The sequence below is a fragment of the Pteronotus mesoamericanus genome, unplaced genomic scaffold, assembly GCF_021234165.1.
Source record: "Pteronotus mesoamericanus isolate MK-2021 breed Mesoamerican mustached bat unplaced genomic scaffold, CSHL_Meso_final contig_73, whole genome shotgun sequence".
Lineage (NCBI taxonomy): Eukaryota > Metazoa > Chordata > Mammalia > Chiroptera > Mormoopidae > Pteronotus > Pteronotus mesoamericanus.
In genome coordinates, this window is record NW_026555245.1 from 4,692,297 (window position 1) to 4,719,460 (window position 27,164).

The 27,164-nt window shown below is 38.1% G+C and overlaps 1 protein-coding gene across 2 annotated transcripts in view; it reads left to right on the forward strand.

Moving 5' to 3' along the window:
- Positions 1 to 232: 232 nt before the first annotated feature.
- UBQLN1 (ubiquilin 1) overlaps positions 233 to 27,164 on the forward strand; it is a 58,577-nt gene continuing 31,645 nt past the window's right edge. For both annotated transcript variants that reach the window (XM_054582984.1, XM_054582985.1), the window contains exon 1: positions 233 to 679. In XM_054582984.1, coding sequence (XP_054438959.1) covers positions 500 to 679 — 180 coding nt within the window. In that variant the 5' untranslated portion in view covers positions 233 to 499. The remainder of the gene's footprint in view (positions 680 to 27,164) is intronic.

Below are 27,164 nucleotides of genomic sequence, written 5' to 3' on the forward strand. Positions count from 1 at the left end.
GCGAATCTTATTTTTTCGTGAAAGACGTGAAAAGAAAATGAACTGACCTCTCCCACCCAACTCTGCTTTTAGTCTTTAGCTGTGGCTGTGCTTACACTTTGATCCATGGAGCAGGAAAAGGGAAGCAAAGCAGTCAGCACTCCAAGCCGGCTCGGTCGGGCATGACTCGGCGACGCTGCCAACCGCGTTTCCCGGCGTGCCCCGCGCGGCGCCGGCGGAGGAACGTGGGGGAGGGGGTGGGGAGGAGGAAGCGGCGGCTGCTGCGGATGTCGCTGCGACCCAGCGGCGTCTGAACAGTCGGCGGCTGCTGAGCGCCGGAGCTGGCCTGCGCCAGAGCCCACACCCAGGTCTGCGGCCCCTCGCCTCCACGGGCTGCTCCTCGTCCGTTGCCACTTAGGCGGCGCGTCCTGCATTCTCCGTTGTCCGGGCCAGCCGGTTCTGGCGTCTGCTGGTTCCCCCTCGCTCGCCTGTTCCCTCCTGAGTCACTGCAGCCTCCGCCATGGCCGAGAGTGGTGAGAGCGGTGGCCCTCCGAACTCCCAGGACAGCGCCGCCGCGGCTGAAGCTGGCGGCTCCCCCGTTGCTGCTGCTTCTGTGGAGCCCAAGATCATGAAAGTCACTGTGAAGACCCCGAAGGAGAAGGAGGAGTTCGCAGTGCCCGAGAACAGCTCCGTCCAGCAGGTGAGGGCCGCCCTGGGCTCGGGCCGGGGCGGGGGTGGCGGCAGGACCTCTGCCCACAGCGGGAGGAGGTGGCTTTGCAAGGGCCAGGGCCTGGGCGGGGGTCCTTCCCAGAGGTGCTCCCGGCCATTCTTTCGGGGCTCATCCAAATGAGATCACACCCAAGTTCATGGTTTGTTCCTTGGGACACCGCAGAGGTTTGTGGCAGTGCCGCGCGGCCTGTTTGTGGGACGCGCGGACACCGCTTCCTTCCGCGCCCCCTTTTTGCTTCGGCTTCCACCGACCCCTAGCTCCCCGCCCCCAGCCGCCTCCCTGCTGCTCCGCACAAAGGAAAAGGGACCTACCGTCTGGCTCTGGGCCGGGGCGAGGGTTCTCTTAGGCTACTGCGATTTTGTCTCATGAATAAAAAAAGGAAAAAAAAAGGGGTGCTCATTGTTTTACCTGCCTGAGGGTTAAGGTGGATTCGGTGTTGAGAAGCACGTGTACATTTAGTTATGCATTTTGACTGCTGAAGTATTTTTCATTCTTTGTTTTTTAAAAATTAACTATGTCATAGAAATTGCTTTCAGTCACATCTTAAGTAATAGTGTTAGGCTTAAGGAGAAAGGTGGATGACTTTTATTGATGACTTGCTGTTTTTTTAATCTATCATATCTTAGGTGTTAGTTACTGGGTATGTTATTGTTTGATGTTAGAGGGATGATCGCTGTGTTATGTATTGGCGGTTGCAGTATAATAAAAGAACACAACCGGAGTTGATGGAGAATTGTAAATAATTTGCAACTTAAAATCTATTCAGGAATATAAACTTTACAGTTAATTAGGAATCTTGAAGAATTCAACAAATTGTTTTAGCATATTGTTTAATACATCCCAGAATGTTTTCCATAATTATTGCATTGACTTGTGGGGATGTCAAACAGCGTGAATAGTTCAGGAGGAAACAATTCCTGAAATGTGCCTGCGTTTCCCCGGGGATGGTAAATGAGTGGGGGTATTGGTGTATATAGTTCTAAAAGGTGGTGGGTTTTGTAAAGTTGTAAGTAGTGTGTGCAGCATCAGCTGAGAGAAACTTTTACCACGTACTGAATCACCATATTTTTTTTAAAGAAATTTTATTTACTTATTTTTAGAGAAAGTGAAAAGGAGAGAGAAAGAGGGAGAGAAACATAGGTGTGAGAGATCAGTTGCCTCTCATAGGCAACTCGACCTGGGACCAAGCCCACAACCCAGGCTTTTGCCCTGATGGGGAATTGAATCTGCTACCTTGAGCTTTGCAGGGTGCCCAACCAACTGAGCCGCACTTGTCAGGGCCATCTGAATTTCTATTTTTTGTGTCTCAGTTTTGCTATGAAAAATTTACTTAACAGTTTTATATTTTCCAACATACAGATTAGTTGAAAGAATTGGGAAATGAACACCCCTATGTATGAACAGTTTTGCTATGTTTGCCGTGTGCACAAATCATTTATCAGTCCATTTTATTTTTTGGATGCATTTCAAAGTAAGTTTCAAATATCAGTACACGTCTCCCTTCAAAAGCAGTTCAGCAATATGCATATCATTAATCTGAGTTCAGTATTCTTAAAACTTGTAAGATTGACAAACAGTGAAATGTACACAGTTGTCATTCTGAGTTTTCACAAAGCTGTGTACTCTAAAGGTTTATCAAGATGTAGAACTTAATAATTGACTAGAAAGTTTCCTGTTCTTTCTATTGCTTTTCCAGGCAGTTCAGTCACTCCTTCATCAACCACTTTTTTGATTCTCCTTCATCGTGGGTTGGTTTTGCCTTTTCTAGAAATTCACGTAAAGTGGCATTGGCTAAGGCTTTTTTTTCCCCCTCAGCGTAATGCTTTTGAGATTCTTGTGTGTTTCTTTCTTTTTTTTTTTTTATAGATTGATTATTTATTTTTTAGAGAGGAGAAGGGAGGGAGAAAGGGAAACATCAATGTGCAGTTGCTTCTTGTGCACCCCCTGCTGGGGACATGGCCTGCCATCCAGTCATTTGCCCTGACTGGGAATTGAACCAGCAACCTTTTGGTCAATCAATCCACTGAGGCACTCCTTTTTTATTGCTATGTTGTTTTCCATTGTATGACTATACCATAAGTTGTCTATTATTTCTTCTTTGGTCAGTCAACTGGGCTGCTTTCAGTTAGCAGCTATAGATAGACATTGTTATACAATTCCTTTTTTTTTGGCAAATGCTTTTATTTTTCATGTTAAATACTTATGCAGGTGGAATGACTGGATTATGTAGTAACTGTATCTTCAGTTTTACAAGAAATCTTGTTTGTACTATTTTATAATCCCACCCAGCAGTGCACGGGAGCTTCTGTTGCTCTATGTCCTGCTAACATTTGAGTGTCAGTCCTTTTCTGTTTTAGCTGTTCTAGTGGGTGTGTAGCCATATTAACTTTTGAAGGCCTTAGGTCTTCTTTCTAGGATTCTAGTTCAGATCTCCACCATTATGGCTGTTTTGAGCGTTTTACTGTAAAAGATGAAAAAGATTCAATATTCTGTAAATAGAAAATTTAGTTTAAGGTACTTTATGATACATCTGTGAGGAGTTTTTAATTTTTTGTGATGGTGAAATTAGATTTAAAATTCTGTGGAAGTTTGAATTTACTGCTCTGTAACCAAAATAGAATTTTAATAAGTGAAATTAAGGCCTTTCTGAAGCAACTTTTTCTGATGGTAGGTGAATTTTTATTTTGATAAATGCTTTCTCTTGAAGCAGAAAACATGATAAAAATTGAAGCTCACCACTGCACGAAGAATCTGAAGACAAGTTGAACTATCTGTTGACTCTGTTAAGGGAAGCACGTACAGGAAAATGTGCAAGAATAAGAAACCCAATGTCAGATGAGTTATAATTAAAATTTTCTTAAGTGGCTTGATAGCTTTAAATTATTTTCTACAGATTAATATTTTTTACTGAAATATACTTAATGACATTGAGTCCCATAAAAATGTTCAGTGAAAAATTGGGGACTATTTGGTTCTGAGAATTCCTAGGTAATGTTGGAGGTAAAGAGGGTAAGCAGGGCACTACAAAAGGATAATACAGAAGGCTTAGGTTTTCTACAGTTTAAAAACTCTTTCAGTAAGTGTTCCTATATAATGTAAATTCCCTTAACACATTATACTGAAGTAGTATTTTTGTGAACACATGCTGATTGCTTGGATGAAACGATGTTAAACCTCTTGGATCAGTTGTAAAATAAGTCATGAAGTGGTAGTTAATTTTGTTATTTTTCCTCCTTGGTTTCTTGTTAAGTGTGTGTAACCAACAGGCAGAAACAGGATACCTAAATACAGTTGGTGTTTGATAAATGTTATTTGTTCAAGGTTGATAATAAAGCTTACACTTTTCTTTAACTAAAAGCATTTTATTTTATTTTTTTTAATTTATTAATTTTAGAGGGAGAGGGAGAAACATTTGTTAATCCCACTTATGCATTTATTAATTGATTTTTTTTAAATTTTCAGAGTACATTTATTAAAGCTGGGGTCAGAGAAACAAGGTAGGCTTAGGACAGAAGCGGCATTAGGAGGGAGCTAGGCTGGGCTGCTTTGGTTCAGTGAGAGGTCAGGAAGGGGAGCCTAGGAGACAGGTTCAGAGGGTAAAGCTGGTAGGAGCTTTTATTGCTGTCAATTGCTCTCTTGGTTGTGGGGACCTTTAGAGTTGAGGAGAGAAAGGTAAAGATGCAGCTTGAGAAGAGAAAAGCATGGATGTGTTCCAGAGAGAGTGCTCCCAAGCTGATTTCATTAATAGGGATTTTCATAACATAAGTAAATAGAATAAAAAATAGATGAATGCAGAAGTGGCACAAACTCTGTGTGAGACTGTTTTCTTTGGTTTATTTCTTACCTGTTATTGCAAACAGTTTGAGGATTTCCAAGTATCAACAAGCAAGATAAAGTCCAGAAGAATGGGAGGGGTGTCTATGTCTGTGTGTTTGATTAAAATAATTCAAAGACTGGAAGGGAGCTCTCATATAACTGCATATGACTAGCTTGGATTTTGTTCTAAGATTTTGTAGCCCTCTATAGTGTAAAATTTTGAAATAGCCTTAACTGAAATACTCAGGGAATACATATTCTGGTTTTAGAAAATATCTCTTTTTAGTTTTTAAAAGATTTTATATATTTTTAGAGGGGAAAGAAGGGAGAAAAAACTTCAATGTGTGGTTGCTTCTCGCATGCCCCCTACTGGGGACCTGGCCTGCAACCCAGGCATGTGCCTTGACTAGGAATCTAAGCAGCAACCCATCTGTGCGCAGGCTGGCACTCAGTCCACTGAGTCACACCAGCCAGGGCGAGAAAACATCTTTATCACTTGAAACTTAGATAAATATTAACATGTTTAACATAACATCAGTACTGTAAGTACTGTATTTGAGCCTTTCCTGATAGAGGAAATTTGAGCACTCTACAGTCATTATCACAAATACCATTTAACATTATAGAGTGGATCTAGGCCTGCATTGTTCACTTTGGCACCACCAGCTACATCTGCCTGTTGAGCATTTAAAATATGATTGAAATGATTTAAAACGTGCTTCAAGTGTAAAATACCAGATTTTGAAAGTAGTGACCACTTCCTTTTTTTCTTTTTTTTTGGAAGGTTTTATTTATTTTTAGAGAGAGGGTTAGGGAGGGAGAAAGAGAGGGAGAGAAACCAGTGTGTGGCTCCCTCTTGCATGCCCCCTAATGGGGACCTGGCCCGCAATCCAGTCATGTGCCCTGACCAGGAATTGAACCAGCAACCTTTGCTTCGCAGTCTGGCACTCAGTACACTGAGCCACACCAGCCAGGGCTGACTCCTTCTTACACATAATGTTTTTTAAGGTTCATCCATGTTGTGGCATGGAATAGTCTTTCCTTTTTATTGCTGAATAATATTCCATTGTGTGGATATATATCGCATTTTATTTCTCTGTTTATTAGTTGATGGATATTTGGGTGGTTTGTACTTTTTGACCATTATGAATAACGCCTCTGTGAATACACATAAGTTTTTGTCTGGACACATGTTTTCATATTTTGTGGGTGTATACTTATGAGTGGAATTAACTGGGTCATATGGTAGCTGTCTGTTTAATTTTTTGAGGAACTGCCAAACTATTTTCCAATATGACTGTACCATTTTACATTCCCACCAGGGGTACATGAGGATTCCCATTACTCCACATTGTCCTCAACACTTGTTATTGTCTGTCTTTGATTATATCCTTCCTAGCTACTGTCAGGTGGTATCTCATTTTGATTACTTGGCTTTCTGTTACTCAAGCTACAGTTCTTAGTGTGGTTTGCGGTGCCCAAGACTCTTTTAGGAGGACCATGAGATCAAAACTGTTTTCATAACAATTTTGAGCTGTTATATATGTGTATTTCAATCTAATTTTCAAAAATGAACAACACACTTTTCCAGGAGCTATAAGATGTGGGCTATTGCATCAGTTGTGAATACAGTTTTCCATTACAAGACTGAAGTGATTTGCAAAAATTTAAAACAGCGCTACTCTTTACACTGAGAAAATGTAGTCATTTTTGTAATGAGAATGTTATCTATATGAGTTATTTTTTTAAAAGAATGTTTAAAAAGATTTCTTAGTTTTAATTTCTAATATATAGCATATATTAACAGGTGTAACCTACATAAAGAAAAACTCTTTGGGGTTTCAAATTTGTAAAAGTGGTGTCCTGAGACCAAAAATTGCTGCAGTGGAGTATTTAATAAATTAAGTAGGTGCTTACAAAATTGAAGATTAACTCCACTAGGTGGCCATTACCTCTTGCCTAAAAACTATAGTAGCCTACTGGTCAGTCTTTCCACTTTTCTGTTCCCGCCCAGCCCCGGCCCCCCCCCGCAGCCGGCCCCCCCCCATTCCTAAAGCAGTCTCTAAAGAATGTTGATCAGATCTTGTTATTCTCTAGGTAAAACTATTGGCTCCCCATTGATCTCAGACTACTTAAAGTTGCTGTGAACCCTGTGGGTACGGTACCTCTCCATTCTGATGCTTGCTTTTTTCCTTGGTTACTTGGCTCTTGCCATACTGACTTTTTATTTCCTTGACCTGCTAGTACATTTTTTTTCCTGTCTCACGACTTCGTGCAGTTTGTTCTTGCTACCTGCATTGCCTCCTACTCTTTGCTTATTCTATTTATCCCTTAAATCTCAGTGCAGAGGTTACTTTCTCAAAGAACTATCCCTAGCTGCCCAGACTACATTAGGATTCTCCACTTGTGTTTTCTCACAACACCCTGTTTTTGGTCATAAATCATCACAATTTAAATTCTGTATTTATGTGACTATTTGATTAATGCTTATTTTTCTGTTAGTGATGATCTGTGATTGTTCACCATTGTTACCAGAGCCTGGTACATGGTATGGACTCAATGAATATTTACTAACAAATGTAGGTCATTTGGAACAATAACATGTATTTAATAGTAACTACCAATTTTTGAGATTTTGCTAAGTGCAGTATATACATAGTCTCATGGCTTCTTGCCGTCCTCTCTCAGCTTAGTTTTAAACAGTTCTTCCCTTAGTTTAACACTTTCCAAGCACAACTCTCGACTATCTCAGGACATTCACTCTTTAAAACATATGTTTTTTCTTTTATTGATTCTAGAGAGAAGGGAAGGGAGGGAGAAAAAGAGAGAAACATCGATCATGTCGAGGATTGAACCTGCAACCCAGGCATGTGCCCTGATCAGGAATCGAGCCTGCGACCTTTAGCTTTGTGGGACAACACCCAGCCAACTGAGCCACACTGGCCAGGGCCAGTCACTCTTTAACTTCTATTGGCTGAAACATAATCCTTCTAGAACCTCCTTTCTTAGCTGGGGATCTTCATCTGAACCACAAAACACAGATGATTTGAATGACTATCCGTTTTTCTCAAAGTGGTTCATAACTAACAATTTAAATGCATAGGAGAAGTTAATTCGTTTCTTATGTGTAGTCAGCATGTAGTGCTGGTAAGTGTTCCAGTTATTCAGGGGAAGGAAAAACTGATTTGTAGTGTTCACTGACTTCCATGGTGTAAATTCTCTTACCATGGCAGATTTTAAGATACCAGTGTTAAACTGGCTCACAAAATTCCTGAAAATTAAACAGTGTGAGCCACTAGGAGCCATTGCTTACAGTGGATGACTTAAGGCAGGGGTCAGCAAAACATCATGGGAAAATCTGCCATGCCCGTTCATTTTTATATTATGTATGGCTGCTTTCAGAACAGACGATATGGCCACGAGTGGAAAGTACTTACTGTCTAGACCTTTACAGAAGGTTTGCTGACCTTTGCCTTAGGGCAGTAGGGCTTACTGTTCCAAATCTTGTCATATTGGAAAACTTTTATCATGATTTAAATAATTATAGTGCTGTTCAGTAGAAATATAATGCAAGGCATGTATGTAATTTCAGTGTGTTCATAGCTGCTTAAAAAAATAAAAAGTGAAATTAATTTTTTATTGTGGTAAAATACACATAACATAAAATTTACCATCTTAACCACTTTTAAGTGTACAGTTTAACGGCATTAAGTACATTCACATTGTCGTGCAACCAATCATCCTATATATCCACAGAACTCTTTTCATCTTGCAAACTGAAACCGTGTGCCTATTAAACTGTAACCCCCCTCCCACCAGCCCTGGCAGCAACCAGCCTTTCTGTCTCTCTGAAGTTGACTACTCTAAGTATCTCATAAAAATATAATAAAATATATTTGTCCATTTGTGACAGGCTTATTTCACTTAGTATATTCTCAAGGTTTATCTGTGTTGTAACATGTCAACATTTCTTCACTTTTTAAGGCTGAATAATACTCCATTGTATGTATATACCTCATTTTGTGTATCTGTTGGTGGTCACTTGGGTTGCTTCTACCTTCTGGCTACTGTAATTTTAATAATGTTTTATTTAACCCAGTAATCATTTCAACATGTAATTGATATAAAAAATTGAGATACTTTACTTTTTTCATATTAAGTCTTCAAAATGTAGGGTGCATTTTATGCTTACAGCATATTTCAGTTTGGACTAGACACATTTTAAGTGCTTAATAGCTACATGAGCCTAGATGACTGAATTAGATGGCACAGTTAATAGACTCTTCTTGTTTTCCTCCATACTTACTTCTTTCCCTTTGTTCAGTACATTTCAGCTCTTTGTATGTCTTTTCCCCCAAATATTTTCCCTTCTGGGCCCTTGAAAAAGCTGCTGATGACAGTAACATAATAGCTAGTATTCCAAGCTTATCAAGGCATAATGCATTTTTTTTTTTTTAGGTTTTACAACTTTTTGATTAAAGTACTATTATCTGTTACTCCTTTTTTTAAAATGAAGAACTGGATTTAGATTGATAACATGATCAAATTCATATACCTGTTAAATAGTGGAGCCTAGGTTCAAATCCAGTGACTATCTTTGAAACCCACACCTAAGCAACTGCTCCAAATTACTTTAGCTTTCCTCTGGCTGGCTTTTATTTAAATTTTAGTTATTAGATGATATTAGAGGTGACTCACCATTCTACATTAAATCAATAATTATAATCTCATACCATTTTGTTCTTTTGTGGACTTTATCCTTTCCCTCACGTACTGTAAGAATTTAAAAGGGAGAGGCTGTTTTGATTACCATCTAATCCATGGTGCCTAGTATTGTTCTTGGCACATACTGAATGATGCAAGTAGTTTTTGAGTGAATGAACAAATAGTGTTTTAAAGATTATTTACAATATTTTGTACTTATTTGGGACTATTTTAACAGTGTGATTTACTGAGAAATATGTGATGTTTCATCTTAGTTATTAAATATGCAGTGACATTCTTTCAGTTGTTTGCCTTTGCAAGCCACTTCCACTATAAAAAAAGAAAATCCCATTAAATTAGGACTGGGAGTTTTTTTAGAGTTCTCTTTTCTATAAAGCTGCTGTTTGGTGCAGAATCATTGGATACAAATAAATGGAAGCACGTACTGTGTTCACAGGTAGGAAAAATTAACATCATTAAAATGTCCATACTACCCAGAGCAAACTGTAGATTCAACTCAATTTGTATCAAGATTCCAATGACGTATTTCACAGAACTAGAACTAATATTTCAGAAATTTATATGGAACCACAAAAGGGCCGTCATAACAATGATCCTGGGAAAGAAGAACAAAGTTGGAGGAATCACACTGCCTAATATCAAACTATACTATAAGGCCATGGTAATCAGAACAGCCTGTAAAAAAACAAACACATAAATTAGTGGAACAGAATAGAGAGTCCAGAAATAAACCCACACCTTTATAGTCAATTAATATTTCACAGAGGAAGCAAGCACATACAGAAGTCAAAAGATAGTTTATTCACTAAATAGTATTGGGAAGATTGAACCGATACGTGTAGAAAAATGAAACTAGACCACCTTCTTATACCACACACAAGAATAAATTCAAAATGGATCGAAGAGCTAAATATTAGACCTGAAACCATAAAAATCCTAGAAGAAAACAGAGGCAGCAAAATCTCAGACATTGCTTGTAGCAATTTTTTATGGGATATCTCTCCCCAGGCAAGGGAAACAAAAGAAAAATGAATGGACTACATCAAACTAAAAAGTTTTTTCACAGCAAAGGAAATCAACAAAATAAAAAGACAACCCACAGAATGGGAGAATATACTCGCTGATACATCTGATAAGGTATTAATATCCAAAATTTACAAAGTTCTTAAAAACTCAACACCAAAACACAAATGAGCCCTGGCTGGTGTGGCTCAGTGGATTGAGTGCCAACTTGCGAACTAAAGGGTCTCTGGTTTGATTCCCAGTGAAGGGCACATGCCTGGGTTGCCCTTAGTCCCCAGCGGGAGCACTTGAAATGCAACCACACATTGATGTTTCTCTCCCTCTCTTTCTCCTTCTCTTCCCCTCTGTCTACAAATAATAAAACCTTTAAAAGAAAAATGGGCAAAGGACTTGAATAGACACTTCTCCAAAGAGGACATACAGATGGCCAATAGACATATGAAAAGATGCTTAATGTCACTAATCATCAGAGTAATACAAATTAAAACCACAATGAGATACCATCTCACACCTGTCAGAATGGCTATCATCAATAAATCAACAAACAAGTGCTGGTGAGGATGTGGAGAAAGGGGCACCCTTTTGTACTGTTGATGGGAATATATATTGGTGCAGCCACTTGGAAAGGAGTATAGAGATACCTCACAAAATTTTAAAAAGTTAGAAATGGATCTGCCTTTCAACCCAGCCATCCCACTTCTGGGGATATATCCAAAGGAACCCAAGACACTAATTCAAAAGAACGTAAGCACCCCTGTGTTCTTTGCAGTGCTATTTACAATTTTCAGGATGTAGAAGCAGCCCAAGTGTCCATCAGTAGTGAGTGAATAAAACAACTGTGGGACATTTACACAATGGAATACCACTTGGCCTTTAAAAAAAAAAAAGAAATTTTTACCCTTTGTAACAGCATGGATGGACCTAGAGAACATTATGCTAAGTAAAATAAGCCAGTCAGAGGAAGACAACTACTGTATGATTTCACTTTATGTGGAATCTAATGAACAAACTGAACTAACAAGGAAAATGAGAACAGACTCATAGATGGAGAGCAGGATGACAGCTAATGGCAGAGTTGAGGTTAGGGGGTGGAGAAACTGAGCAAAAAGGAAAAGGGACTCATGGACGTGGACAACAGTGTGGTGATTGCTTGCGGGGGTGGGGGCGGGAGGTATAAGGGGACTAAGTGGTAGTGGGGAAAAAAATACAATGAAGATTAAAAAACAAAGTTGTTGGGTTAGCCAGCAAAACATAGCATGCATTATAGGTATGAAATCTGTGTGCCTTTATTTACAAAACATCATCACTATAAGATCTGTACTCTTTTTTTTTTTTTTTTTTTTTTAGTTTGATGTCTTATAAATATGATAACATAGGCTGCTTGGTTTACTGATTAAGAGGCTGGTTTTTGTTAAATATTTTTTAATCTTTAAAGTTTTCTCCATTGGCTATTAACTAGTTTTTTAAAGTACAGAATGTGAAGAAAAATTAAATACATTATGTATACTATTACTTTAAGATTAAACAATTCGAATGATACAGAAAAGTATGAAGTAAAGCAGGTAGGTACCCACTCAAACATAACCTAAGTTTATATTTTGGTGATTGTGTCCAGAAAAGTGTTTACCTGTATACCCGTGTATAATTTCCTTTTTTTTGTCAAGCAAATGGGATTATTACCCACTCCTTCCTTTACCTTACTCTTTCCTTTTTTTTTTTTTTTTTTTGGTGGTCTTTTCATATTGGCATCTGTAGAACTAACTTCCTTTACTATTTTTTATTTCTTTGTATATATTTTTATGAATATTTTGAGGATGGGGGAAAATTGTGTTGTCATAATACTTAGGTATATTGAAATATAGTCTCCATTTTAGAGAGAGAGTCAGTTTTGGGATTTGAGAGATCTGACTTTGGACAAGGTGACTTTACTCCACTGAGCCTTACTGACAACATTTTAAATTGTGGTATAATACGTGCCTCACTAGATTGTTTGGAGGATTTTATGAGATAATATGTATAAAGTACCTGACTCAGAGTTTGTTTTATTTGTATTGATTTCTTTCTTTCTGTACCCTTTTGTTTGCCAGTGAACTGAGTTTTAATTTTTGAGGGTGAATGAAGCTTAAACAGTATGTGAAGAGTGAAACATTTAGTTTGTTAATCCTTTGTTAGATTTAGGTCATAGAAACGGTTAAAAATATACATTTTATGAAAAATACACTGTAACATTTATGACTGAGTGTTCAATTTTATAGGAAGGCACCCTTTTTGTCAAATAGATGCTTATGTGCCCTGTAGTTATTTCTCATACTTATATCTTTGTGTAAGATTTATGGAGTGTTTTTAAATGAGGCTACTAACTTAACGGCTCCTCAGATGTCAGGCATTTGGAGGATGATACCTGGCTGCACTATTTATTGCACAGGATGATTTATTCAGTGTGGATGTTTTTTTAAAGAGATGATAGCAATATTGAGTATAAGGAACTGATTAAAAAAATACAGACCCCCGAAGCATCTGTGATTGAGTAAATATTTGAATGCAGTATGTTGTTCAGGTATCTACAGTATTTAGAAGATTTTTGTTAAATGCTATTATGTGGTTCTGCAGGAAATTAAATTAATACGTATGCTTTAATCCTCAGGGTTTATGTTTCATTTAGAGGTTGCAGTATTTTTGGGGTTTTTTGGGGTTTTGTTTTTTCCTGAGGATATTTTATAGAAAGGAGGAAAGACTGGATGTTTAAAAGCAAGTTTGGATTGTAGGATGTTTGTAAAGAACAACTGTTTCTTTTAGCTAACAACATTAAATTAACTTAATTTTAAAAAGTGCTTATAATTCAAAGTTTTTCCTCACATAATGGGGTTAGCAGTATTTCACTGTCTGCATGAGTTTGAGTACTGTGTCCAGGAATTTTAAGTGTCTTTTAATTCTCCCATTAGACCTGCGTAATAAATATTATCTCCATTTTACTGACGAGGAAACCAAGGCTCACAAAGAGTTAACATCCACTAGGTCACACAGCTAGTAAGTGGCAAAACACAAGATTTGAATTCAGGTCTGCGCATGTCAAATACATTCCTTCTTAATATGGTAGTATTGTTTCTCTCCTCCCCACAACCATATGTGTGTGTGTCTCATTTTCTTCCCCAAAACAATCATGAATGGGGAGTAAGTGAAGTGAGCTCTTCAAACAGCTGAGTTTGGTATCATAAAACTTGATACAGTTGACTCTTGAAGAGAGGATGTTGGGGGAACTGATCCATTGTCCCTCCCACCCTTCCTCAGTTGAATATCCACATACAAGTTTTGACTCTACCACTTGTCCTTAGGTATCCACAGTGGATGGTTCTAATACCCTCCATGGATACCAAAACCCACTGATACTCAAGTCCCCCATATAAAATGGTGGAGATTGATGCATACAGTTGGTCCTCCGTGTCCCCTGACTCCCAACTGCAGATTAAAAATACTACAGGTACTTAATGGGAAAAACAAAAATTGAAAAAAAAAATCCACTTGTAAGTACATCCTTGCAGTTCAAACCCATGTTGAAGGGTCAATTGTATAGTAAATCTTAGGCTTTCAGAGTTCTTCAGTGTGCTCTTTTAAGTGGTTTTCTAATTCTTGATTATTTATTTACCTCTTCCTCCACAGATTAACAATAGCAAATTTAGATATTTCACAAGACTGACAGTCTAGTTAAAAAGCAGGTACCAGATGCTTTGAGATCCTGGAACAATATCACTGTATTAGAGAACAGCAGTTGCTATTCATACCAGTAACTCAGCATTATCAAAATTAAATTATAGCCAATAGAAAAACAATTTCAGGTGTTTTCACAGGGGTAAATTTCAGTTAGCTGGAGAATTGACTTATGTGTGAAACACCTGACTTCGGATGATGTTGAGAAAATGAAAGGTTGCTGAATGTTTTGTACATGGCTGGGTTGATTTAAAATCATTAACTTAAATCACTTAATTTTTGAGGTACAGTGGAGTTTTGATTCATGTAGTTGTTGAGAAAGCACCTAGTTATTCTCAGTTTTCAATTCCTCTGATCTGTTGGTTATTACTGTAGGTTGTCAGTGCAAGCTCAGAGTGGAAACATACATTTATAGGAAATATTGATCCTTAGAAGACCATTCTAAACAAGTGTATATATATGTTTAAGTACTCTATAGAAATAACTAAAGGAAGCCACAAAACTCCTTTATGGGTGGTCCTTTTCCTAGATAGACACATTTTAATAATTTGTTGCAGTAAGTTTTATATTTCTGCTGAGGATAAGTGTTTGCGTACTGCCTCTGTCTAAAACAGCTTTGAGAATTTTTAAGATTGCTAAATCAGATTTTTTCCCTGTCAAAACTACTTAGCTTCTGATGTTTTTCTTGCGTTCAACAACTATGTAGTAGATGAAACACATGACAGTAAAATAAAAATGTTAGAAAAAATTTTTGGAACTTTTAAAGCCAATATAAATGGAAATTACTCTCCTCTACCCTTTTAGGTGGAGAATATACAGTAAGTTTAAGGGTAATGAATAATGTACAGAACTTTTTGCCCTTCTAAACACAATATTGTTTAAATTGATCATATTTGAATTAACATTTGCTAAAATACAGCTTACTTGGAAAAGTATACTGTATCTGTTTGATACTGAACAATTAACATTAAGATTTATTTATTTTTGTTTCAAATGGAGTGGCAGACAGCTGAATTTAGAGTTGTTAGTCCCTTGGTTTTTGCTAGTTTGTTTCGAGCTTTGGATAATTTACTCAGGAATAAATAAGGGGGAAAGGAGATCAAGATAGTGGCGGAGTAGAAGGATCTTCCTTGCACTGCCTCCCAGAACCAAACTGGAAATAAAACTAAAGAGGAGAACAGCCACCCAAAATAAACAACTGAAAATTACCTGAAGAGGAGACTTTTAACCAAGGATGGGTAGAAACACCTCAAGATTGGTAGGACGGGTGGGGACATTAAAAGGGCTAGCACTGCTCCACAGGTAGCAGACCGGGGTGAGGCTTGGCTGTGAGAGCCTCACCATGAGAGGAGGGAGGCCTGGACCCCAGACTCGGCTCCCAAGCACAGAGCACCAGTGCTGGCATCAGGTGCCAGGTAACATCCAGTGGTGAAAGGTCATGGGGTTTTTTTCTGCTGGGGAGAAATGGAGCCCACTGGAGACAGTCACTTTTTTTTTTTTTTTGGTCTATCCTAAGGGGCCAAAACACAGGTTTCTTGTTTGTATCTAGCCACCTTGAAGGGAGGGCAGCATCAACTGGAATCGTCTGAGGAGGGTCTGGAGGGGGAGGCTTTGGGGAGAGATGTGGCGGAATGGCTGCTGGGTTACATGTGCTGAGATGTACCTTGATACCATGGCAGCCATTTTTCTTGAGAAGAGCAAGCCCCTCCCAGGGTAAAAACAGTTACCCCACCCTCTGGAATCCTGTTTGCCAGTTCCTCTGGAATTCCACTTGCCCTATCCACTGGAACCCTGCTTGCCCAACCCTGCATCTTTTCTTTTTCTTTTCTCCCACCCTGCATCTTAATACCTGCTGAGGAGATTGTCCCATAGTCAACCTCAGGGGTGTCAGAGACTGGCTCTAGGGTACAGCCGTTCCATACACTTTCCCAGTAACTAGACTGGCGCTTAACCCCTCACAGGACAGCCACAGAAACACCCTCCTGGTTTCTGGCAGACCCAAACACTGGGCTCTGGAGACCCCCATCTGTTTTTCTACTAGGGGCTTAGCCCTGCAGAGCTCAGGGAAATAATCCAGGACAAACTCATGTGTGGCACATGGTTGGGGGGACACACTCACTGTCTTTCTTGAAGTTTGAATGGCACCTCCCTCGTCAGGTCCAGCAGTTCCATCCTCCCGATTCTGCCAGAAGCCCTCAGAAACAGTCCGATCAGCAGCTGGAGGGGTGTCCAACCTTTTGGCATCTCCAAACCACACAGGGAGAAGAAGAGTTGTCTTGGGCCACACATTAAGTATACAAACACTAATGAAAGCTAATGAGCAGAAAAAGGTTTTAAATAAATTTACGATTTGTGTTGGGCCACATTCATAGTCATCCTGGGCTGCGGATTGGACACCCCTGATGTTAGACTAAGACTGACTGCAGGTCAGCAGTCCAGGGCAAGTTGAGGTGGATCCTATGGTGCCTGTGGCCATTTGCTGACCCACACTTGGGCCCTGTGCTGATAAAACCAAGCCTCACAGCACAGCATAGCCCATCCCAGAGGAGAAAGCCATGAACTGTGGATTGCTTGTAGCTTCGAACAGTCTGCCAAGGGCTAGACATGAATAGCATCTGACATTGGCTTATTATCAGCTTTGGACAACATCAGAGCTGTATCCAAAGGGAGAGCCCAGCAGGCAAGCACTAAACTCTGCTTAAATTCCACTTGGTTCTTTTTCATTATTTTCATATTTTTTTCTTTTAAATAGCCTTTTTATATATTTTTCCTTTTCAATTTTTTTCTTTAATATCTCCTGTTTTACTCTTCCCTTTCTTACTCATTTTTCCCTTCTTTCCTTATCTTTGTTCTTTCTGTTGGGTGATTTCCTTTCTATTCCTTACTCTTAAGCTTCTCTTCTTTCTCTCAATCATTTTTCTTTCAATTGGTCTTTTCATATTATTTTCTTTCTTTTAACATTCTATTTCTCTTTCCACTTACACTATTTTTTGCTAAATTGTCATTGTATTTGCTTTTGGTTTATTTGTTTGATTTTTTTTTTTTTTGCTTGTTTTGGTTCTGGTTTTTGTGTTGTTCTGTTTTATTTGGTCACCACCTGTACAACAGCATACAAGACATGAGGTTGAGCCTTGCAGTCAGCCAGCTGGAGGGGAGATCCGACCAAAGAACGTGACAAAATAGTCAAGACCCAAATGCAACAGGAGAGCCTACTTAACCCACAGAAGGGACATTCCTAGAATATACAGCTCAGAAGATCAAGGAGACTGGGCCACACAGGGCTCCTACCACATAAGGCCACCCCATGAAGACAAGGAGTCAAAACAGAGCTGTCTGATACATAGAAACAAACAGAAAGCTAAAATGGGGAGACAAAATACCAATTTCCAAATGAAAGGAAAGGAGGAATCCCCAGGAAAAGAGCTAAATGAGCCCTGGCTGGTGTGGCTCAGTGGCTTGGGCACCATCCTGCAAACCGAAGGGTCACAGGTTTGATTCCCAATCAGGGCACATACCTAGGTTGTAGGCCACAGCCTCAGTTGCAGGTTTGCAAGGGGCAGCTGATCTCTTTCTCCTTCCCTTCCCCCTCTCTAAAAAAAAAGTATATATTTTTTTTAAAAAGAGCTAAATGAAATTGAGGCAAGGAGTTTATCAGACGTATAGTTCAAAGTAGTGGTTAGAAGGATGTTCAGGGAAGTTAATGAGAACTACATCAGCATGAGAAAGGGCATAGAAGCTACAAATAACCAGTTAGAAATAAAGAGTGCAGTATCTGAAATGAAGAATACATTAGAAGGAATTGAAAGCAGGCTAAGTGAAGCAGAGAATTGAATCACAATTTTGAAGATCAGGTAGGAAAGAGCACCCAATCAGAGCAACAAAAAGAAAAAAAGATTTTAAAAGAACGAGGATGGTTTAAGGGACCTTTGGGACAATGTGAAACATAATATCTGTATTACAGGGATACCAGAAGGAGAAGAAAGTGAGCAAGGGATAGAAAACCTGTTTGAACAAATAATAACAAATCTTCCCTAACCTGGTGAAGGAAGAAGTGACTCAAGTTCAGATAGAACAGAGTCACAATCAAAATGAACCCACAGAGACCCACACATCATAATTAAAATGTGAAAGTTTAAAGACAAAGAGAATCTTAAAGGCAGCAAGAGAGAATAAGTTCCCACCCTACAAGGAAGTTCCTCTTAAAAGACTCAGCTGATTTCTCAACAGAAACACTTCAGGCCAGAAGGTTTGGCGTGAAGTAGTCAAAGTAATGAAAAGCAAATCTGCAACCAAGACTACTCTATCCAGCAAGGCTCTCATTTAAAATGGATTGAGAAATAAGGAGCTCCCCAGACCGCCCCCCCCCAAAAAAAGGGCTAAAGGAGTTCATTAATACCAAACCTGCATTGCTAGAGATGTTAAAGGGACTGCTTTAAGAAGAAGAAACAGAGAGGGAACATGGGTACAAAGGAATAAAATAGGAATGAATAAGTACCTATCAGTAATAACCTTAAATGTAAGTGGATTAAATGCTCAAATCAAAAGACATAAGGTAGCTGAGTGGATGTGAAAATGTGGCCCATATATATGCTGTCTACAAGAGATCCACCTCAGACTGAAAGATTTATACAGGCTGAAAGTAAAGGGATGGAAAAAAAACACTCCATGCAAATGGAGATAAGAAAAATAGCTGGGATAACTGTACTTATATTGGACAAAATAACCTTCAAAGCAAAGGCTGTAACAAGAGACACAGATTGCTACATAATACTAAAGGGATCAATCCAACAAGAGATAAACCTTGTTAACTATGCACCCAATATAGGAGCACCTAAATAAGGAATGCAAATCTTTATGGACATAAACAAAGAGATAAACAGCAATACAGTCATTGTAGGGGATTTTAATACCCCACTGTTACCAACAGATTGATATTCCAGACAAAAAAAATCAACAAGAGTGACCTTAAATGACATACTAGAACAAATGGATTTAATTGATAAAGACCGCTTTCCCCAGAGCAGCACAATACACATTCTTCTCAAGTGCACATGGATGATTCTCAAAGAGAGACCACGTGGTAGGATGCAAAATAAGTCTTAACAAATTAAAGTTGAAATCATATCAGTCATTTTTTTTTCTTGGATCACAATGGCTTGAAATTAGAAATCAAGTTCCAAAAACTCAAGAAAACCTCAAATATATGGCATCTCAGTAGTATGTTATTAAATAAATAATGGATCATCAGTGAGATCAAGGAAGAAATCAGAAAGTACCTGGAAAGAAATGAAAGTGAACAAACAACCCCAAACCTATGCAGTGAAAGCAGTTCTGAGAGGGAAGTTCATAGCATTATAGGCCTACCTCAAGAAAAAAAAAACTCTAATAATCTAACTCTACACCTAAAAGAACTAGGAAAACAACAACAAACAAAGCTCAGAGTAGAAGTAAATAATCAAGATCAGAGTGGAAATTAAAACAATTCAAAATATAATGAATTCAGGAGCTGGTTCTTTGAAAAGATGAACAGAATTGAGGAATATTTAACCGGACTCATAAAGAAAAAAAGAAGACTCTAATAAAATCAGAAATAGAAGTAACAACTGTGTCACAGAAATACAAAAGATTGTAACAAAATACTGTGAACAACTATATGCCAAGGAATTAGACAACGTGGCTGAAATGGATAAATTTGTAGAAACACATAATCTTCAAAAACTGAATCAGGAGCTAAAACCTGAACAGACAACTAATAAAATTTGGAGCAGTAATCAAAACATTCCCAGCAAACAAAATGATTCAAAGACAAACTAACACCTGTTCTTAGCAAACTATTCCACAAAGTTCAAGAAGAGGGAAGACTTCCAGTCTCTTTTTATGAGGCCATTATAATCCTAATTCCAAAACCAGGTAAAGACATAACAAAGAAAACTATAGGCCAATATCCCTGATGAACGTAGATGCTAAAATCCCCACAAAATATTAGGAAACTGGACCCATCAATACATCAAAAAGATCATAACATCCAGCAATATATCAAAAAGATCATGATCAGGTTGGATTTATCGTATGGACGCAAGATTGATGTAATATTCACAAATCCATAAATGAGATACATCACGTAAAATAAAAGATAAAAATCACACGATTGTATCAATAGATGCAGAAACAGCATTTGATAAAATCCAGCACCCGTTCATGATAGAAACTCTCAGCAAAGTGGGACTAGAGAGGCATCATACCTTCACATAATAAGGGCGATATATGAAAACCTTACAGCCAACATCGTACTCAGCGGGCAAAAATTAAAAGTGTTTACCTTAAGATCAGGAACAAGACAGGGATGTTCATTTTCACCACTTTTGTTCAACAAAGTAATGGAAGTCTTAGCCACACTAATCAGACAAGAAGAAGAAATAAAAGGCATCCAAACTGGAAAGGAGGAAATAAAACTGGTTATTCACAGATAACATGAAATTGCACATAGAAAACCCTACAGGTTCCACCAAAAAACTACTAGACTTAATAAATGAATTCAGCTAAGTAGCAGGATACGAAATAAATGCTCAGAAGTTGATTGTATATTTGTTTTTTTAAAGAATTTTATTTATTTTTAGAGAGAAGAGAAGGGAGGGAGAAAGGGAGAAAAACATTGACACGTGAGAGAGACATTGATTAGTTGCCTCTTGAACGCCTCCAACTGGGGATGTGGCCACAACCCAGGCATTTCCTCTGACTGGGAATCAAACTGGCAATGTTTTGGTTTGGGTGATACCAAGCCCACTGGGACACACCTGTCAGGGCATGATGGCACTTTTATACATCAATAATGAACTATCAGGAAGAGAAACTAAGAAAACAATCCTATTTACTGTTGCAACAACAACAAAAATGAGATACCTAGGAATAAATTTAAGGAAGTAAAAGGTCTGTACTTGGAAAATTATAGAACACTGAAGACAGAAATTGAGGAAGATACAAGTAATGGGACACACATACTGTGTTCATGGATTGGAGGATTTAACATCATTAAAATGTCCATACTACTTAAAGCAATCTATAGATTCAGAACAGTTCCTATTAAAATACCAATTGTCTATTTCACAGATCTAGAACAAATATTCCAAAAATTTGCATGGAACCAAAAAAGACCACAGATAGCCTCCACCATCTTGAGAAAGAACAAAGTTGGAGTGATCACAATACTTGATACCAAACAATAGTACAGGGCCACTGTAATTAAAACACTCTGGTACTGGCTTAAGAACAGACATACAGATTAATGGAACAGATTAGGGAGCCCAAAAATAAACCCATGCCTTTACGGTCAATTAGTATTTGATAGAGGAGGCAAGAGCAAACGATGGATTAAATAAAGACAGTCTCTTCAGTAAATAGTGTTGGAAAAACTGGACTAGTACTTGAAAGAAGATGAAACTAGACACCATCAACTGACACCAAACGCCAGAATAAATTCAAAATGGATAAAAGACTTAAATGTAAGTTTTGATAACCATAAATATTACAGAGGAAGACATAGGTAGTGAAATTTTAGATATCTTGTGTAACATTTTTGCTTATATCTTCTAGGGCAAGGGAAACAAAGGAGAAAAATAAACAAATGGCACTACATGAAATTAAAAAGCTTCTCTACAGCTAAAGAAACAAGCACTGAAATGAAAAGTGAACCCACTGTATGGGAGAATGTATTTGCCAATGATTCATCAGACAGGGATTTAATCTCCATAACATATAAAGAACTCACACAACTCAACACCAAGAACACAATCAATTAAAAAATGGGTCAAGGACTTGAATAGGCACTTTCCTAAGGAGGACATACAGGTGGGCGACAGACATAAAAAGATGCTCAACATCACTAGGTATTAGAGAGATGCAATTTAAAACCACAGTGAGATAATCACCTCACAGCTGCCAAAATGTGTGTCATTAATATAAATCAATAAACAAGTGGTGGCAAGGATGTGGAGAAAAGGAAACCTTAGTACACAGTTGGTGGGAATGCAGACCAGTGTATCCACTGTGGAAAACTGTGGCGTTTCCTGAAAAAATTAAAAGTGGAACTGCCTTTTTGCCCAGGAATTCCTCTTCTGGAATTTATCCCAAGATTCCCAGAGCACCAATTCAAAAGAACATGCACCCCTATGTTCATAGCAGCATTGTTTACAACAGCCAAGATTTGGAAACAGCTTAAGTACCCATTAGTAAATGATTGGATAAGAAAGCTGTGGCACATTTGCACAATGGAATACTATGCAGCAGAAAAAAGAAAGAATTCTTTACCTTTTGTGACATCCTCAGTGGAACTGGAGACTATATAATGCCAAGTGAAATAAGCCAGTCAATGAAAGAGAAATACTATATGGTCTGTAATCACTTATAAGTGAAATCTTGGGAACAAAATAATCTGATGACCAAAATGGAATCAGAGGCTTTCAAATATGGAACAGACTGACAGCTGTAAGAGGGGAGGGGAGAGGTGAGGACTGTTGAAAAAAGGTGAACAGATTAGTCAGAGAACATATTTGCATGTCTATGGACATGGGCAAATGTGTGGGGATTGACGGGGAATGGAGGGCAGTCTGGGTTGAGGGGGGCAAAGGTGAAAAAATTGGGACGACTGTAATAGCACAAACAATAAAAGATTAAAATTCTACCCAGCTTTAAATAAGAAAATAAATATTACTTTAGCCTTCTATTTGGTAGTGCTTCTAACACCTAAGTTGTTTCGCATTTTTTTGTTTAAAATCTAAAATTAAAACTGGTAGTCAGATTATATAGTTTTCCTTTGTACAGTGCTTGGAGTAAGTACTGTACCCTATTACCATCGCTCAGATAATGTTTTCCAACTTTCATCATTCAAGTGCTATACACTCATACTTGGGTTACCTTAGATATCCCTCAGAACCAAGACTTCATTGGGGTTGGAAGATCTTAGCATCACTGATGATCATTTCCAACAGCACTGTAATTCTGTAAGAGAAAGGGATCTTTTCCTGGTTTGGTAGGACTTTGGTTTGTCTCTTAGGTTCCTGGACCCATTCCCAGTATGTGTTGTGGTGGAGGGTGGGCTTCCCACAGAATACCAAAACAGGGTGTCTGAGAATTCATCTCAGTTCTGACACTGGAGATGGCATAAGATTTCACAAGTTAAGGGTTCAGCACAAGACAATCCACCTGTGTGAGGCCCCTGCCCCCTGACAACACACATACACCAACTCCCCCGACCCCCACTCAAAAGTCCAGGTTTTCTCCTGGACATCTGACTGCAAGGTTCCAGTGAAAACTGCTCCTCACCCCCCAGTTCCATTTATTTGCTTAGAAACATTTTACTTACTAAATCACCTGTTTATTATAAAAGGATACAACTTAGGAACCGCTAGGTAATGGAAGAGATGTGTAGGAGCTTCCATGCACTTTCCAAGTGCACTGCTCTTCCAGCTCTTCCAAGCGTCAGCCAGCCAAGAAGTTCTCACCCATTCTTTTGGCATTTTTATGGAGGCTTTGTTACATAGGGATGGTTGATTAAATCATTGGCCACTGGCAATTGATGAATCTTTCTAGCTCTCCTCCCTGGAGGTGGTGGGGTGAGGGAGTTGGAGGACACTGAAAATTCCAATCCTCCAGTCACACGTTGGTTCCACTGGCAGCCAGCTCCCATCCTTAGGTGGGGTCTAATGGTCACATCATTAACGTTAAAAAAACACACCATCTTTGTTACTTTCATCACTTAGAGAATTCCAAGGGTTTTGGTGGCTATGAGCTAGAAACCAGGGATGAAGATCAAATATATGTGAGAATTATTATTTTTGTCATCTGAACAAGCACGTATTTCTTATAAATCACAATATCACAGTTTCATTTCTTGAGGTTTTGTTGAGAGGGTTGAGATAATGTGTGTGTGGCACCGAAGCACAGTTTAGCTAGTAATTGGGTAAGCATTTATTCATTTTTTATATTTCCCAAAATATACCATCTTATACTGTTACACATTTCATTTGCTTCATATCCTCTGCAAAAACTCTGTCACAGCCTTTTAAATTGAACTATTCAGGGGGTGGTGTGTCACAGTTTTAATTTGAAGTTACCTGTTAATTAGGATGAATACCCTTTCCCATATTTATTGACCACTTAACATTTCATTTATGTTCCTCTTTCAGTATCTTGACATTTTAAATTTAGGTTGTGTTTTGCTGATTTGTAGGCTTTCTGTATAAAATCTGTATATGAGCTCTCTGTTGGTTAGTAGTGGCGTAGTTATTTTTTTCTCTGTTGCTTATGTTTTTACTCTGTTAATGATATATTTCAGTTTATTCTGCCTCTTTATGGTTAGATGTTTTTTTCCCCACTTACGAACTTTTTCCAATTGAGCTAATGCTTTATTGATTTATCTTTTTGATATTATTTAATTGCCTATGATCAGAGTATGTACTTGGTAAGATTTTAACTTTTTGAAATATGTTGATTTGCTTTGTGATTTAATTTTGTAAGTGTACTTAAAAAGAATGCTTATTTTATAGTTGTTGGGTGCCGTTTTCTATACATACCAGTTAGGTTTTTTTGTTAAGTCATTCAAATCTTTTTGTATCCTTGCTATTTTTGCCTGTTTAATTTATCAGTTACTGAGTTAAATGCATTAAACTTTCCTATTACACTTTAGTATTTGTCTGTTTTTCTCTGTAACTGTATTCATGTTTATTATACTTTGAAGCTGTATTATGATGTATGTATACAAAATTCTATCTTTGTCAGTTGAACACTTAATGTTTTTTGATGTTGCTTAATGTTAATATCTTAGTTTCTTTTATATTGTCTGCTTTGTTGATGAGAATAGCTTCACTGTCTTTACCCATTCTTTTTTCTTTCAACATTTGTTTTCTTTTCTAGTTTAGATGTATTTTTTTAATTAGCATGAAGTCGGATTTTTAAATCCAGTCTGGCAATCTTTGTCTCCTTAACATACAGTCTGTTATGTAATCACTGATACATTTGTTTTACATTTACTAGTATGCTGTTTGATTTCCTGTCTATTCTGTGCTGCTTTTTCTCTTTCTGTTGAACCTTTTTTTTTTCTTTTTTTTAAATCCTCACCCGAGGACATGCTTATTGATTTTAAAGAGAGTGGAAGTGGGGCAGAGAGAGGAAACATCAGTGAGAGAGAGGAAACATCAGTGAAAGAGAGAAACATCGATCGGTTGCCTCTTGTAACGCACCCCAGCTGGAGACTGAACCTGCAACTTAGGCATGTGCCCTGACCGGGAATTGAACCGGCGACCTTTTGGTTACGGACGACGCTCCAACCGACTGAGCCACACCGGCCTGGGCTGGACTATTTTGTATTATTCCAGTTGCTTCCTTTATTAGGTTAGTAGATGTGTACTGTTCTTTAAATTCTTTTAGTACTTAACATACACATCTTAACATATATATAAACTAACAAGTTCTTGTACTTCTTTCCATTTAATTCAAGGATTTTAGAACAATTGAACTTCATTTACCCCTCTCTGGACTTGACTGGCTCACCTGCTTTCTTTCCTTTCATCATAAGACTAGATTATCTATGCTTTATAAACTCAATGTTCATTTTAATTTACCCATGTATATATTCTTTTATTATTTATTTCTGCATCTAGGATAATTTTCTTCTACTGAGGAACACATCAACATTTCCTGTAGTGTATATATGCTGACTAACAAATTCTGTTTTTTGTGCCTAAAGCTGTATTAGCTTTATTGCAAGAGATTTTTCACTGGATGTAAAATTTTAGGTTGCCTGTTATTTCCTCCTCTTAACTTTTTTCTTAATTTTTAAATTATGAGCAATTTCAAATATATAGAAAGGAGAGATGATATGATAATAAGTTTAACCATCATGAATCCTTCACCCAGCTTTGACAATCTATAGCCGGTCATTTGGTATATACTTTCCCTAAGGCCCCTCCCCTTTTCCTTTCATTTTGATGCCTCTCTCATGCAATATATCATTTCATCCCTTAATACTTCAGCATGTCTTTAAAAGATAAGGACATTTAAAAAAATCAATGCATTATCCTGCCTTGCCAATTAATAATTTCTTAGTTTTATCAGCTCAGAATTTCCCTATTGTCTCAAAGTCATTTTTTAACACAATGATAGCATGAATTTATTAGTTTATTTTTTTACTTTTTAAAAAATAGAGGTGGTTTATTTTTAGAGCAGTTTTAAAGAGCTTTTTTTTTTTTAAAAAAAAAAGATTTTATTTATTTTTAGAGAGAGGGAAAGGAGGGAGAAGTGAGGGGGAGAAACACTAATGTGCAAGAGAAACACCGATCCATGGGTTGCCTCTTGCATGCCCCCATCTCGGGATGTGGCCTGCAACCTGGGCATGTACCCTGACTGTGAATTGAACCAGTTTCCTTCGCTTTGCAGGCCAATGCCCAGCCAGTTGAGCCATGCCGGCCAGGGCTAGAGCAGTTTTAGATTGAGATTCACCGCAAATTGAGAAGAAAGTACTGAGTTCCCTTTCCCCCAGCTTTCCTCACCATTAGCATCCCATCCCAGAATGGTACTTTTATTACAGCTGATGGATCTACTTTGATGAACAGTAAGACCTTTGTTGACAGACCTACAATGAAGTACAGTAAGAGTTGATGGAACTACATTATCACACAAAGTCCATAGTGTAAAAATACACTCTTCGTGTTTTTACATCTATGAGTTTTGACAGATGTGTAATGACATGTGCTCTACCTTGTTACCCCTCCCTCGCCTCTAAACCTTGGCAACCACTGATTAGTTTACTGTCACCATAGTTTTGCCTTTCTAGAATGTCATATAGTTGTAATTGCATTTCTAAAAAGAAGCCTTTTTAGATTGGCTTCTTTGACTTAGGAATATGCATTTAAGATTTCTCCGTGTCTTTACATTGTTTGATAGCTTATTTCTTTTTAGCATTAAAGAACATTCCACTGTCTGGATATACCACAGTTTTTTTATCCATTATTCTGCAGAAGAACTTCCTGGTTGCTTCCAAGTTTTGGCAGTTAATGAATAAAGCTGCTGTAATCATTCATGTGAATGTTTTTGTGTGAACATAAATTTTCAGTTTCTTCAGGTGACTCTAACAAGGGAGTGCCATTGCTGGGTCATATGTTAAGAGCTGTAACATGTTTAGTACTGTAAGAGC